At 41.3% G+C, this 15497-nt stretch overlaps 1 protein-coding gene and 1 long non-coding RNA gene across 9 annotated transcripts in view; one reads left to right on the top strand and one right to left on the bottom strand.

Annotated features, from left to right (window-relative positions):
- SLC36A4 (solute carrier family 36 member 4) overlaps positions 1-15497 on the top strand; it is a 203330-nt gene that overhangs the window by 77152 nt on the left and 110681 nt on the right. For all 5 annotated transcript variants that reach the window (XM_042459980.1, XM_042459979.1, XM_042459977.1 and 2 more), the window contains 2 exons: positions 3033-3202; positions 12534-12703. In XM_042459980.1, the coding sequence (XP_042315914.1) occupies positions 3033-3202; positions 12534-12703 (340 nt within the window). The remainder of the gene's footprint in view (positions 1-3032; positions 3203-12533; positions 12704-15497) is intronic.
- The window catches only part of LOC121926750, an 83418-nt gene that overhangs the window by 37934 nt on the left and 29987 nt on the right, over positions 1-15497 (bottom strand). The window contains exon 4 of one of the 4 annotated variants that reach the window (XR_006103077.1): positions 13573-15488. The exons of the other annotated variants lie outside the window; for them this stretch is intronic. This is a non-coding gene — a long non-coding RNA (uncharacterized LOC121926750). Of the gene's footprint in view, positions 1-13572; positions 15489-15497 lie in introns of those variants that run through there. 4 annotated transcript variants of the gene reach the window in all.

Here is a 15497-nt window from a genome sequence, read left to right as displayed (position 1 = left end):
GGGATAGGCTGCATAAAATCTCAGGGGCACCCTTTCTTCATCCTTGGTCTAGATCAGTGGTCCCCAAACTGTGCTTTTTAAGGGATTTTGGACTTCAGCTCCCAGAATCCCAGACTATTGGCCAACATGGCAGAGGCTTCTGGGAGCTGAAGTCCAAAATCTCTTAAAAAGCACAGTTTGGGGACCACTGATCTAGATGTTTCAGACGGATTAAGAGCAGGTGTGCTTTATATATGGGCACATTCTTCTTAAAGATTCCCACTACAGCTCAATACTAATTAATCTTATAGGCATGCCTGCTGGAAATTGAGTTATCTTTCCAGAAGACATTACCTTTCAATGGGAAATTTGCAGTGTATTACTTCTCTACTAGTGAAATTTAATGTGGTAATGTATTAGACACATTTCTGTGTGAAAGCTAGGGTTGCTTTGGTCATATTTTGTGCATATTAAGGTATCCTCCTAAGGGGAACAAGGTCCTTTTTTCCCTTTTGAAACAAAATTAAGTGATCTCACATCCTATTTAATAGCGAAATTTTGAACTCTTTAGCTATTCTTCATCATCCACAGGTTTCCTAGAGCTGATGAGCTAAGCAGAGAAAAATGATTCATTTCCTTTAAATGTGAGACTTCAGTTCAACTTCTCTTTAGTCTATTTTCTTTAAACCCATATCATCTCAAAGTCTGTTTATTTGAACAAGGGGCTATCTCACCCTTTCAGAGAGTACATGGTATTTTGTATTGCAGCATGTGAACTTGGGATGTCATATCTACTGCTAAATAACTCATTTTCCTCTTCTGTATTTAAAGAGCTGGATTACCATCTTCAAAATGTCACTGACCTGGATCTTGTGGGTTGATGCAAACAGTCATTCAAACTGCTACTTAAAAATTAAAAGCTATTTGTCAGGACTTTCCACCTTGCTTTGGTTAATGATTTCTCTCTGAAGCAGCTTTAGATCATTTAAGGCTGATTTGGAGTGTGGGGGGTCATAAAATTGTTTAGATTAGTTGTGACTCCATACTGAAGTGGGATAACCAAGGCACATACTTGTCTGATTTTGATGGATGAGTTTCAGGTTGTTCAACATGATGATGTGGACAAGTTGCTTGGAGAGGTGAGGCCAGCCACTTGTCTATTATATCCATGTTCATTCTGGCTCATTAAAGTTGCCAGATGAGGACTGGTCAATTGAGTGGTGGAGGTTGTAAATCCTTCTTCCAGTTTGCTTCTGAGCATGACTGTGTTCCCTCTGTGTGTGTGGGGGGGGGGGGGGGGGGGGAGAAAGACTGCACCAGGTGACACCCAGAAAAGAGATGACACCCAATTGGGCATTCCACCTCCTTAGGGGCAGGAGGGGCACACACATATCCTTGCAGACTGCCCTAGCCTTGGGCTTCCTCCTAGGGAGAAAGCCAGAGACTGGAGAATCAGGAGCAGTGTGTATGATGGCAAAGCCGGGGAGGGGGGGCAGCATGACACCTGGCATGGTGATGCCCCTGCTTCTGAGCTCCTTTCATGGTGCTGTTGTTGACCTACAAAGCTCTCAGTATTCTACACCATTGGGTATATTGGCTAGGGATGTTGGGAATTACAGTCCACCAGCATCTAGAGCAGTGGTTCCCAACCTGGGGGTCGGGACCCCTTTGGGGGTCGAATTAGAATTTCCCAGGGGTCGCCAGGGACCCCCCCCCCCTCAGAGCAGCACTTCCCAAGCAAAGGGCTCCCAAGCTAGGCCCATTAGAGCAGCAGCCACCTCCAGGCCCCTCCTCAGTTGCTTAGCACCTGCCCACAGAGTCCCCTTTCCTGTCTCTCTCAGGAACATAGAGCTCTGCAAAAAGGAAGACAGCACAGCCAAAGAGTTTCAGTTTCAGTTTCACTTTGAACCACTACCCCTCTGCCCTTCTATGATGGGGCTTTCTGGACAGGTTTCTTCAGAGGAGCTTTGCCATTGCCATCCTCTGAGGCTGAGAGAGTTTAGCTCCTTGTCCAAGGCTCAAGGCATACCTATCCTGGGGCTTTCTGGACAGGTTTCTTCAGAGGGGGCTGGCCATTGCCATCCTCTGAGGCTGAGAGAGTGTGGCTCCTTGTCCAAGGCTCAAGGCAAACCTATCCTGGGGCTTTCTGGACAGGTTTCTTCAGAGGGGGCTGGACATTGCCAACCTCTGCGGCTGAGAGAGTGTGGCTCCTTGTCCAAGACTCAAGGCATACCTATCCTGGGGCTTTCTGGACAGGTTTTTTAGAGTTGGGCTGGCCATTGCCATCCTCTGAGGCTGAGAGAGTGTGGCTCCTTGTCCAAGGCTCAAGGCAAACCTATCCTGGGACTTTCTGGACAGGTTTCTCCAGAGGAGCTTTGCCATTGCCATCCTCTGCGGCTGAGAGAGTGTGGCTTCATGCCCAAGGCTCAAGGCAAACCTATCCTGGGGCTTTCTGGTCAGGTTTCTTCAGAGGAGGCTGGCCATTGCCATCCTCTGAGGCTGAGAGAGTGTGGCTTCATGCCCAAGACTCAAGGCATACCTATCCTGGGGCTTTCGGGACAGGTTTCTTCAGAGGAGCTTTGCCTTTGCCATCCTCTGAGGCTTTTTTTGTGATTAATCACTATGCTTTACTTATGTTCAATGAAAATACGATTCATAACAGTAACAAAATTAAAGTTATGAAGTAGGAACGAAAATAATTTTATGGTGGGGGTCACCACAACAGGAGAACCTGTATTAATGGGTCGCGGCATTAGAAAGTTTGGGAACCACTGATCTAGAGGATCTCATGATTCTATCCCTGCTGTACCTTTAGATTTCCTGCATGAGTGAAGAGGGAGTTGGACTAGATTGGTAACAAAGTTTCTTCCAGCTCTGCAACAGTGATGCTCCCGGTTATTATTCAGAGTAATATCTTTTTGGGACATTTAGGAATTAATGCATACATTACTCTAAAAATTTTGCTGGAAGAAGTTTTAAACAAAAAATGTCCGAATTCATTCTGCTTATCTTTTAGGCACATGCTTCTCTCTATTTCTCTCTCCCTCTGCTAGGTACTTCCCCTCCAGAATAGGATGAAAGATACTGAACGTTTCCCATTGGCCCTCAACATTGGTATGGGAATTGTGATGACCTTGTACATCTCCTTGGCCACTCTGGGGTATATGCGCTTTGGGGATGAAATCAAAGGCAGCATCACTCTGAACCTGCCGCAAGATCGGTGGTAAGTGGAATCACAATTTTTAATGTCAGTGTCCATGGTGGTTTCTAGTAAGCTGTGCACACAAACAGTGCATTATAAAATTTATGCATAGCAGTAGGAAAAAAAGGCAGGCAATCAAAACTGATTTTTCAACCACTAGACACTATTAAGTTGGACAAGTGTATAATGGTAGAAGTAGCTCTTTACTGTCTAGAGGGAAAAACCTGCTGAGTGGCTGGCTGGCTGCTGAATCACAAGTCCTGTTCAATGTTTACTCATTTATTGACCAGTGAGCAAGGGGACTGTGCCAGCACTTCTGTTGCCCCCTTATACATGAAAGATGGAGAATTTTTATTGTTTGTGTTGGAACCCTGAAAAATCCTTGGGTGTTAAAGTATCGGTACACATATGAGTAATGATTAAATAGGGCTATAGAGAGCAGTTCTGAATTAATACTTTAGGAAAAACAAAAGGAAAAAAGTAAATGCTCTTTTGTCAACAATGTAAAGTGAGTTGCTATATCTTTGCTGCCATTTCAGTGGCATATTGTAGAATAGGAGCTCTGGTGGTGCAGAAATTAAGTGCCAGTACTTCAGCCACAGCGTTGTGAGTTCAATCCCAGAGGGCTCCAGATTGACTCATCCTTCCATCCTTTCATAGGTTGGTAAAATGAGTACCCAGCTGGTTGGGGGCAATTAGCTTGCAGATTGTAAACTGCTTAGAGAGTGCTAAGTTCACTATGAAGCAGTATAGAAATATAAATGCTAAATATTGTAAGGATTCATGATGTCTTGATGAGACTAAGCAGATCTGAGTTTGGTCTGTGCCTGGATGAGTGAACATTTGGTAACATCATATATAGTGTTTTGGATTCTATGACTGAAGGAAAATTGTGGTATGAATGCTACCAGATTGAAATACCCCTCACCATCATCCCACAAACCAGCCAGGGGAAGAACAGTACATGAAACTAGACGAAAATAATTGAATTTGATATTTCTGGCTGTGAATCCAGTACAGGCTGTCTACTACATGCCAAAACTGAAATGGTTTGCAGTGTTCTTCCTTCCCCACAAAACTCTGGTAGTAATAATTCTTCTGAACTTAAGTAGGAGATATTTCATTGCAGGCCTGCAATTTTATATTTGAAATGTTTGGAAGATTAGTTTTACTCTGTCTCAACAGAGGCTTACTGGAAAGAGGCAAAACCAGAACAGTAAACTACCGAGAGACTTGAAAGACAGCCTCCCCCAGCGGATGGGATCTCTGTTCTTCAGTCATTTTCTCATGCCACCTTAGCCAGTCTTGTGCTGTTGTCCCATGGGTGATGTAGTCTGTCTAGTAAAGTTCAAGATATAATTTGGGCTGCTTAAATTCTAATGACGTGGGTGGAATCTAAGCCTCTGCATGATGTGTGCAAGATTATAGCCTTAGGCTGAGATGCACCTGCTAGTAAGTAAGCACTGCTGAGCACAGTGGGATTTGCTTCTGAGTAAATAGGTAGAAGGCTGTACTGCATGTTTCTTATGCTGCCACAGCAGTTATGTTTCTGCAAAAATTCAACTTTCCATCTGCAAGCAGGTTTTGCTGGGTCATAACTATCTAGAGCAATCCTGAGCTCTGTAACTTCAGGATGGTGGAAATTTGTTTTTTTGCTATTGTGGCTAATGTACACTAAGTGGTCTTATATAAAATAGTTTTATTCTCTTTCCAAAGCAATATATGCTAGGGTCAGTTGACATATGGAGTATGAGGTTGTTTCAGGGGTGGGGAAAATCAACATCTCCAAGGGAAATTCCCCAGTTTGGGATCCACTGCTAATTTTTGGCACATCCAACCCTGTTTCTTTTCCTGCCTGCTGTTGCAGCCTTCTCCTCTGCTTTCTCCATGTGAACACTCTTGGAGAAGTGAACAGAGAGAACAGCTTTGACTTTTCTTCTCTGGGAGGTGGTGAGGACTGGGCCAAGAGGAAGAAGAAAATGAATGGGCAGCAGAAACAGGGTTGTGAAGAAGGTGGTTGAACTGTGAACACCCTGCTCTTCTGCTAGTGGGGGAGACATGATAACTACCAGAAACTTGAAGCTGCCCTGCATTGTTCTTTTTTTTCCCCATTTCATTTTAGCTTTGCATAACATACAAATATATAGAGTGATACAAATTTGTACATAAAGAAATGTGTGTGTGTATACGCACACACACACACACACATATATATACACACTTGTATATATATTTGTAAACCAAATGCCCTGCATTGTTCTAATAAACTAATGCCTTTGCAGATATGTGGTTTCATTTTTGAATCGGTCAAATGCTAACTCCATTCTTGTTTGCTTACTGAAAAGTTTCTATTCCGCTATTTTAGTGCGTATGCAGCACTTATGTTTAGTTTTTTTGTGGGTTTTTTGGGCTATGTGGCCACATTCTACAAGAGTTTTTTCCTGATGTTTCATCAGCATCTGTGGCTGGCATCTTCAGAGAATGCTTGCCTAGAAAGGAGTTGAGTATATATATATATATATATATATATATACTGTGTGACCTGGGAAGGCAGGAGTGATTTGCATGTGGATTGTTCTGTTGCTAATGGCAGGCCTCAGGGTGGGAGGATATGCAGAAGAGGATTAGTGTCTGCTTGATTAGTGCTCATTGTCTGCTGGGAAACCCCTGACCCTGGGAGATTTCTCATTTGCATTTGTTGAGTCTTCATCTTGCTATTTTTCAGGACTGGTAACCAAACCTTGTTTACTTTAAGGGTTTCCAGTTGTCCAGGTGTTTGTGGATTTCAATGGCTTCCCTGTGCATCCTGACATGGTAGTTGTTGGCATGGTCCAGAATTTCAGTGTTTTCAAACAGTATTTTATGCCCAGGATGGTTTGTAACATGTTATGCTACTGCTGATTTGTGTTCCTTGATTTTTGTTTGCACACTGCATTTGGGAACACGAGTGACACTGCAAACTGGGTCAGCCAGAAAAATCAGCAGTAGCAGAACATGTTACAAACCATTCTGGGCATAAAATACTGTTTGAAAACACTGAAATTCTGGACCATGGACGCCATTGAAATCCACAAACATCTGGACAATTTCAACAGGTCCTCCACGTGATTTGGACTTCAGCTCCGAGAAGCCCCAACCAGTTTGGCCAACAGCCAGGAATTCTGGGGATAGAAGTCCATAATATACAGAGGAATAGCTTGGGAATAACTGCTCTAGTGCCTCACCAAACTACAAACTCCAAGATTCCAGTGGATGTTGCCATGGCAGTTAAAGGAGAATCATGGTGCTATAATGCACTGTAATGCACATTGTGTACTAGCGGTCTGCAGATCCTAGAATTCCATTGGATTTTGTCATGGCAGCTTAAGTGGAATCATACTGTTATAATTACACAGTGGGAAAGGGCGCTTAGGATTGTTTATAACACTTTAAGAAGAGGAAAATCATGTGCTGCGGTAGCATATTCATTACTGAGAGAAAGTGTGGAGGCAGAGCTTCGAAAAGTTACTTTTTGGGGTTCTAGCTCTCATAGTTCCACAGTTCTGAGAATGGTATTGTCCTCCAAATGTCAACATGCTGGTTTAACCATGGTTTGAACCTTGGTTTAAACCAAATTACTTAAACCACAACACTGCTGTTTTTTAAAAAAATCGGTTATCTATATAAATAAAAATATAAATGTTCGTTTGTTCAAAATCCTAAATCTCTGAAGGTTTTTCACCGATTGCTTTGAAATTTTGACACGTTCCATTCGAATACACACGTTTTTATATACATACTGTATACCTATTATATAGATGTCACACCTGTGACAGGTAAAAATATAGTTTTTGTGAAAAACAGCTCCTTCTCTTGAACATAACAATACATGCTATACTAAATATTCGTTTGGCGTTTGCAATCACCATCAACAAAGCTCAGGGCCAATCTTTAGAATTATGTGGTTTAGATCTAGACACGGATTGCTTCTCACATGGACAATTATATGTTGCGTCTTCTAGAGTCGGCAAACCACACAATCTCTATATCTACACAGACAATGGAACAACAAAAAGTGTATACCCACAAGCATTGTGAAATTAAATATTTTAGAAATGTGTGCTTTCTCTTTTCTTTCTTTTCCATTTAACCAGACTGAGCCACAGCAACGCATGACCGGGTACAGCTAGTTTAGATATATATTTTAGAATGTCTGGATATTATTACTATTTTCAGCCCTCTTAAAGGAACAGGAATGACTGTTTGAACATTTTAACTTTAATGGTTTATTGACAATTGTTCATTGTTAAACCAGTATCCAATGTCAGTTGCTTCTTTTTAATAACTGTATTTTATAGTGCAAGAAATGCCATTCAGACACAGATCCTTCAATTAACATAGATTCAACCAAAACCATTTGCTTTAAATGAGCACTTTTAAAAGACCAATTATTATTTAAGCTAGTGGTCATAACATTTGAATTGTATTTTCCTACCTTATTTTCTGAATTAGTCTTTTATTGGTGGAGATTACACATTAATGCAAAAAACCTGGTTTATGCCACAACACATCACCAAAACAACAAACAAACCCTGGTTTAAACCCAAAACCTTGTTTTTGTTTTTAAACCTATTTTATCCTCCAGCCCTGCACTAATACTGAAGAGGGCCAGTTTTTCAGGCTGATAGGGTTCAGGCTGGGATTGAAGCCTGTCTGAAACTTGCTGAAATCTTACTTTCAGGAAGATGAAACAGTTCACAGTGTGTTTTGCTGAGCTTAGCATGGCATTTCCTCAGCAACACTGATAATTCAGGACAGAATTAAGTCTATTTTGCTACACTTAATGAATTTTTCTAACTTCTTTACAATGCACCAGTGTTTGCCAAGAAAGGATCTGCCTGTAATTATATTTCTCTTCCTCCATCTCTTTTTTCTTAGGTACAGCACTGTTTTCAATATATCCCCCACCCCTCGCCCCACATTGATAGTATAACCAAATCAAGCTGGAATGAAGAGATTAACAAAGAATGCTTCTAGTTCTTTAAAGACAAAAATGACTTTTCTTCTTTTTCTCTTTTTCTTTTAGAAAAAAAGATTGTAAAGAGAGATTTTAACTTGCTTGGAAATAGCTAATAAATTAACAGTAACATTAATATTTCTAAAAATAGTTTCTTAATATGGGACATTTTTAATGCTTTGCACTGCTAGAAACTTGCTAACTCCATTAGAATGGATAGGTTTTTGCTTTGAAGTCAACCTGTACCTTAAGCTTTGAAGTTTATGAAGTAATTCCTTTTTCAGGTTAAGACTTTTAATGAGCTTTCTTCTTTTTCAAGGAATCCTGCATCTAGTTTTATAATGGCAACCTCTGTTGTATGTGTGAGATACCTTAAGAATAGTCACTGGCCATATCATCTGTTTAGAACTTTTGATTTTTCTATGATAACCATCTGTTTAGATCTGCTTGTTACCTATGAAAGTCATGTTGTCCCAGGTGAGATACTGTGATGGTCTGAGTTCCTTTCTCTTTCTGGCTCTGTAGGCAAGATAGTAATGGTGTTTGGCAATAATGATACAAATCAGCCCTTTGAAGAGTTTTTTTCATTACTGTATTACAACTTCCAAAGTTTCCCAATATGCAGGATTCTGGGAACTGTAGTAAAAACATATTTTTAAAGCTCTGGCCAAAACCTTCCAGCATATGTGGACAATTGTAATAGAAAATACTGAAAAAGATTTTTTCTGATTATTCCAAGTTAGTATAACTTAGTTTTGGCAATAAATAGTAGCCAGAATTCCATAGATCCTATGCCTTCATAACTTTAAATTCTGCATCAGTGTAGTCCAAATTAAGTTTTATATATATATATATATATATATATATATATATAAACCTAAGTCATATAAAATGTATCTAATCTTCTGTATTTCTAAACTTCAGCAACTCTTCACTTTTTAATGCATATTGTATTATTCTTCTAGCAGCCCCATCGTTTGAGTACTTGGAAAACTTATCAAGATCAAACTGATGGGTTTTGTCTTGAAGCCATGGCCCCAATCCGCCTTGAAGCTGGCCAGAAAATGAGTGGCAAAGATCCTCTCCTTTTTTGTCCAGAGAAAAGGTGGCTTTTCCTGCCGATCCGTGGTCCCATGGAGGCTTCAAGCCACTCCAGCAGCATGCGGCATATAAACACCGTGTCACTGGAGCACCTTGAAGCCACTCACATCTATGTGGATGCCCGGCTTCTGGGCAGCTTCAGGGCAGTGTGGGAGCATACAGCATATAAACACCATGCTCCCAAGCTGCCCAGATGGTGGCTTCAAAGGGCCACCTGTTCTGGCCCATTGGCTGGTTTCTGATTTCAGGTTTCAGCCAGCACTGTCCATAAAATTCACAGTAATGCGGTCTAGAAACTTCTCTCAGTTTTCTTTTTTTTAAAAAAAGAAAGCTCAGTATCAAGTAGCTGAAAACTTATGTAGTTGACTGGTACTTAGATGCAACATAAAATCTGACCCCTGTATTTGTGGGTTGGAAAACCGCAGTTTCATTTACCTGCATCTAGGGATAAAGGTCTCCCTAGGCACCTGGAGGTCCTCCAGTGCAAATCTATGGTCAACCTCCAGCAAAAATATAGCATTCATCATTATCTGCAGTTCTTGCTATCTTGGAATGTATCCCCTGCGAATACAGGGGTCAGCCTGTATTCTTCCGAGATGGTATGTAATTTATGTAAATCGAGGTTCTATTGTACCTTTTTATACTTTCACATCTAGCCAGTTGATTATCCGGTTCAGAATATGTTACTGGATGTACTCTCTGGATAAATTGTGGCCATTGATTTTTATACATGCTGAGCATGCCTGAAGAACCTTCTAAGCCCTTGGAGGTCCAAGCCTTATTAGCCTCTCAGACACACTGGGGTGTTCAAACCTTTTAAATTTTGAAATGACATTGTTAGACCTTGAGCAAAAAGAATAGATGGCTTGTGACCTTCTTCACTGTACTGTATTAAATCCCTGGGTAACCTGGCTCTCCAGGAAAACATCAGGAATCAAAATACTGAAGATTAGGATGAAGGTCAATTTAGGGTTGCATAATGAGTACAATACATTTGTTCATGTTGATACACAGTATAAACATTGCTCTAAAAACAGAAGAAAGATCTTTGCCTTTCCTGAGAATAACATCCCCCCCTTATTTTGAGATCTTCCAAGGAGATCCTGCTCTGTGTCCCACCTTCCTCATAGGTACATCTGGTGAGAACATGGAAGAGGGCGTGCACAATGGTGGCCTCCCAGGCTCTGGAACTCCCTTACCAGTTAGAAGTATATTTATTTTATTTTATTTTTATCCCACCTTTCTCCCAAAGTGGGACCCAAGGCAGCTAACATACATAAAACATAACAATTAAAATCATAAAAATATAAAAATTACAGATATAAAATTTAAATTATACAAAGTTAAAATTAACAATCCAAGACCATCCCTCTCATCCCCCAATAAAACCAAGCCTGCCAGATCTCAAAAGGCCTGTTTAAACAAAAATGTCTTTGCCTGCCTACGAAAGGCCAGCAGTGAGGGGGCCAGCCCAGTCTCCCATGGGAGGGAGTTCCACAGGGTGGGAGCAGCCACTAAGAAGGCTCTCTCTCTTGTCCTCACCAGGTGAACCTGGGATGCTTGTGGGACCGAGAGAAAGCCTTCTCCTGAGGATCTTAGGGATCTAGGTGGTATGTATGGGGAGATACGGTCTCTCAAATAGTCTGGACCTAAGCCATGTAGGGCTTTATAGGTCATGACCAGCATTTTGAATTGTGCTCGGAAACGAACCAGTAGCCAGTGAAGCTGTTTCAATACTGTTTTATACGCTCTCTGTAACTGGCTCTGGTCAGCATTCTAGCTGCAGCATTTTGGACTCGCTGAAGTTTCTGAACAGTTTCCAAAGGCAGCCCCATGTAGAGCACATTACAGTAGTCCAAATAGGATGTAACCAAAGCATGTGTTACTGTAGCCAGGTCTGACGTCTCAAGGAACGGGCGCAGCTGGCGGAAAAGTTTTAATTGTGCAGATGCACTCCTGGCCACTGCTGACACCTGGGCATCCAGGCTCAGAATATGGAGTCCAGGAGCACACCCAAGCTGCGAGCCTGAGATTTCAGGGGGAGTGTAACCCCATCCAGCTCAGGCATAGCCCCAATTCCCTGATCTGCCTTACGACTGACCAGGAACACCTCTGTCTTGTCTGGATTAAGCTTCAATTTGTTTGCCCTCATCCAGTCCATTACTGACAGCAGACACTGGTTCAGCACAGAGACAGCTTCCTTGGAATCAGATGGAAAGGAGAGATGGAGTTGGGTGTCAGCTGCATACTGATGACACCGCACCCCAAAACTCTGGATGACCTCTCCTAGTGGTTTCATGTAGATGTTAAACAACATGGGGGACAAAAGAGTACCCTGCGGGACCCTGCAGGCCAGCGGCCAAGGAATCGAACAGGAGTCCCCCAACACCACCATCTGGGTCTGCCCCTCCAAGAAAGACCGGAACCACTGCATAACAGTCCCCCCAAGCCTCATCCCAGAGAGGAGGCTCAGAAGGATACCATGGTCGATGGTATCGAAAGGTACTGAGAGATCTAAAATGACCAACAAGGACACACTCCCCCTGTCTAGCAAAGGTCATCCACCAAGGCAACCAAAGCCGTCTCTGCCATAGCCAGATGTGAAGCCAGACTGAAATAGATCTAGATAATCTGTTTCATCTAGAAATCCCTGGGGCTGGGAGGCCACCACTCATTCCAGAACCTTGCCCGGGAATGGAATATTACAGACTGGCCGATAGTTGTCAAGAATGGCGGGATCCAGGGAGGTCATTTTCAATAATGGCTTCAACATAGCTTCCTTTAGGCAGGATGGAAATTTGCCTTTCTGCAGTGAAGCATTCACCACTCCCTTTACCCACTCGCCCAGTCCCCCTCAAGCTGATTTCAAGAGCCAGGCTCTCACTTCTCCAAGGATCCTATCCACATCCTCAGGCTGCGGACTGGCACCTTCCCTACTTGCTTTTTGCAGACAAGGAAAGACATTTCTATTCTAACAGGTATTTGATGAATGATTATATAAAGCCCATTTTACACAATGCACTGGATATTGCTAATGGTTGTGCTAATGGTATGTATATGTGTGTGTTTTAATGAAATATGTTTTAACCTGGTTTTAAGCTTCTCTGATTGTTTAACTGGGGTTTAACTTTGTATGTCATTTTAAATACTATTTTTAATAATTATTTTCTAATAATAGGCTCAACACAATTTTAAAATAAAGCTGTGCATATAATGTTTTGACCAATGTGTATCTTGTCTATGTTTTTTTTGCAGGCTGTACCAAGTGGTCAAGATTCTCTATTCCTTTGGGATTTTTGTGACCTATTCAATTCAGTTCTATGTTCCAGCTGAGATTATCATTCCGTGTGTTGTCGCTAGAGTGCAGCAGAAGCTGAAACTGATCTATGAGCTCGTGCTGAGGGTATTCTTGGTCTGCTCAACTTGTAAGTACAGAAGTTTAGCTTTTGACATTCCCTTAAAGCAGAGAAAGGAGGTTCAAGGTGGTGTATATAGTTTAGATGAATCTCAGGATGCATTTTATGACACTTTAAAACTTTATAAAATAAGTGAATTTTAATTTAATTCTGTGGACATAGGCTAGTTAAGGAATATAGATATTTCACATGATTTAACAGTATATTTTTGACTTTTTGCATGGCATTGGGAAATTTGTCACTTGCAATGCAGCATTCTACTGCAGACAAAGTTTCTTTGTCTTCCTATTACCTAGTGTTAAATGTATCTTGTATTTTAGCCAAAATTAAGAGAATGGGCTCTGTCTATGTACAGGGTATGTGTGCATCCTCTCAACTCATCCCATTCATACAAACATGGACATCTGAGACCCCTTATACTGAGACCTTTATGGACCATAGAATTCTGATCAGCAAGGTTCCAGGTTCCATGGAAACCTCTGCATGTAGAGTTCCATATAAGAAGTCTTACCTTCCTTAAAAGGTAAAGATATTCCCCATTGACAAGGTTGTTAAGTCATGTCCAACCATAGAGGGTGGTGCTTATCCCCATTATTAAGCTGAAGAGCAAGCATTGTCAGAGACTACTCTGTGATCGTCTGACCAGCATGATTGCACAGAACACTGCTTACCTTCCCACTGGAGTGGTACCCATTTATCTACTCACATTTGCATGCTTACGAATGTGTCCTCAATAATGTTTGGGTACCATAAGTGAGATATGTGATGTTAGGGATGTCTCCTACCATGCCCTTTCAGTGCACTCTGTCCCTTCACATGAAGAATCCATGAGGAGAGATAGCGTAGATGTGCGAGTTTAAATGAGTCTCTTGGATGTAAGTTGTGTATTAACATTTATTCTCAGTGCATCATTTTTAAGCAGACAATGATCAATGAGTGAGATTTGCAATGAGTAACTTATAATGTCAATACACCTTTAAAAAAAGGAATCAGAAACTACCAAGGACATTCTTTCTTAAACATAACATCCAGTTGGGTATGAGGGCAGTCTGGCTGTGATACTAGTCACCCCACTGAACAACTTCCTGACAGTAATTGCTGTTCGACAGTGGAATAGGCTGTCTTGGAGAGTGGTGGAGTCTCCTCCTTTGGAGATTTTCAAATAGACTGGATGGTCATCTGTCAGGAATGTTTTGACTGTGTATTCCTGCATGGCAGGAGGTTCAATTGGATGGCTCTTGTGGTCTCTTCCAACTCTGTGGTTCTGCTTTTGATCACTAAATTTGATTTAGCTAATCTGGCTGGTTGGGCAGGTGTCACCTCTTTTTTTCTCTGCGCCATGTATGTCCCTGCTGAATCTGCATGCTCAGTGGAAGAGGACAGCCATCCCAAATAGAAGAAGTATACTGCTGTCAATCAAGGCATACACTACCCATGACTATCTCCTTTAGTAATGTCATTTGGAAAATTTATATCAGGCTGCTATTGTACAGCATGGAAAAACAGAACCAAATATTCCTGGCCTTATTTTTTGATGACGATGTAGAAAAGAGGTGACAGCCTTACAAATCTACTTAGACCTTTGGTAGCTGTTTAGTAGACTCCAAAGAAGAGAGAGAATTAGGTGATAGATTTTCTCCAACTAGACCAGTTAAAATCAAACCAGAAAAAGTAATTCCCAGAGTATGGTAGTTAACTCCACTCTTTTTGGGAATGGTGAATTGGAAGTTTTTGACTGAACTTTGGGTGCTAGGACAGACTGAGGAATTTAAGAGGCCTTGGCTGTGTTTTGGGAAGGGCTGAATGTGTTTGCTTTCTTTCGACTGACAAGATGCAATCACATCTTTGAAAGTGACGTAGATGTTTGACGCAGGTAGCTTCCTCAATTATCAATTAGTCTCAGCTGGAGGTTATTGGAGGAAGAGGAGAGAAATCAAAACAATAGTTCAAGGTTTTAAATGGTTTTTAAATATCGAACAAATTAAATTTGGTTTCCAGTTGGGCTTTAGAGATTTACGTTGTACTTGCAAAAGGTTACTTCTTAAATTGAGTTGACTTTAATGTACAGGGTTGGAAATGTGCTTTAAATTGCTGATCAATTGAATAAGTGTTGCTATCGAACAGGTCTCAGTAGCTTTGCAATATCAATGCTGTGACTTCCTTTTTAATGTGAAGAAGTGGAGATTTCATGCACACATCCTTCCCCAGTAGTGGTGAATCAGAAGAGAGGAGAAAGGCTTTAGAAAATCTCTTAACTCTGAAGAAAATCTAAAGTTTATGCATTTAAAAAAAATAGTTGGGGAGAAGGCAAAAACCTTGCAGAGGATAGTTGTCCAGCTGCTGGAGCAAAATATGGACAAGAGGAATTGGAAACACACAACCTGCCCGGGCTATTTTTACAGTCCTCACTGCTTCTAGTAATTACAGCCAAGAAACTGAACCACCAGAAAGCAACATCAGCAGGGAAAACATGAAAAAGCTTCATTGTCTTTCTTCCTTTCCAGAAGGCAAAGACATTTTGCTCTGCTCACTAACTGGGCTCTGTGGTGCAAGAGGTCATTCTGGTGTCTTCCTACACCATCAAAAGCCACCATAGTTCCTGCCAGCTTTTGGCAGCAGTAGTAAAATTACTGGTAAATTCTTGTGGTTACAGTGTTAGTGTGGTACTAAATATTGTCAACTTTCCACTGGCAACAATAGCATTCCAGAGTTTCAATTCTTTCTTAGCCTGCTTGGAGATCTTTAGTAGAATATTCTTTTCATTCTTTTGCTCTCGTATCCTGATTCTGTTTAGCTTCAGAAA

This window comes from Sceloporus undulatus, chromosome 3 (genome assembly GCF_019175285.1).
Source record: "Sceloporus undulatus isolate JIND9_A2432 ecotype Alabama chromosome 3, SceUnd_v1.1, whole genome shotgun sequence".
Lineage (NCBI taxonomy): Eukaryota > Metazoa > Chordata > Lepidosauria > Squamata > Phrynosomatidae > Sceloporus > Sceloporus undulatus.
This window is presented reverse-complemented; position numbering and strand designations above follow the sequence as displayed.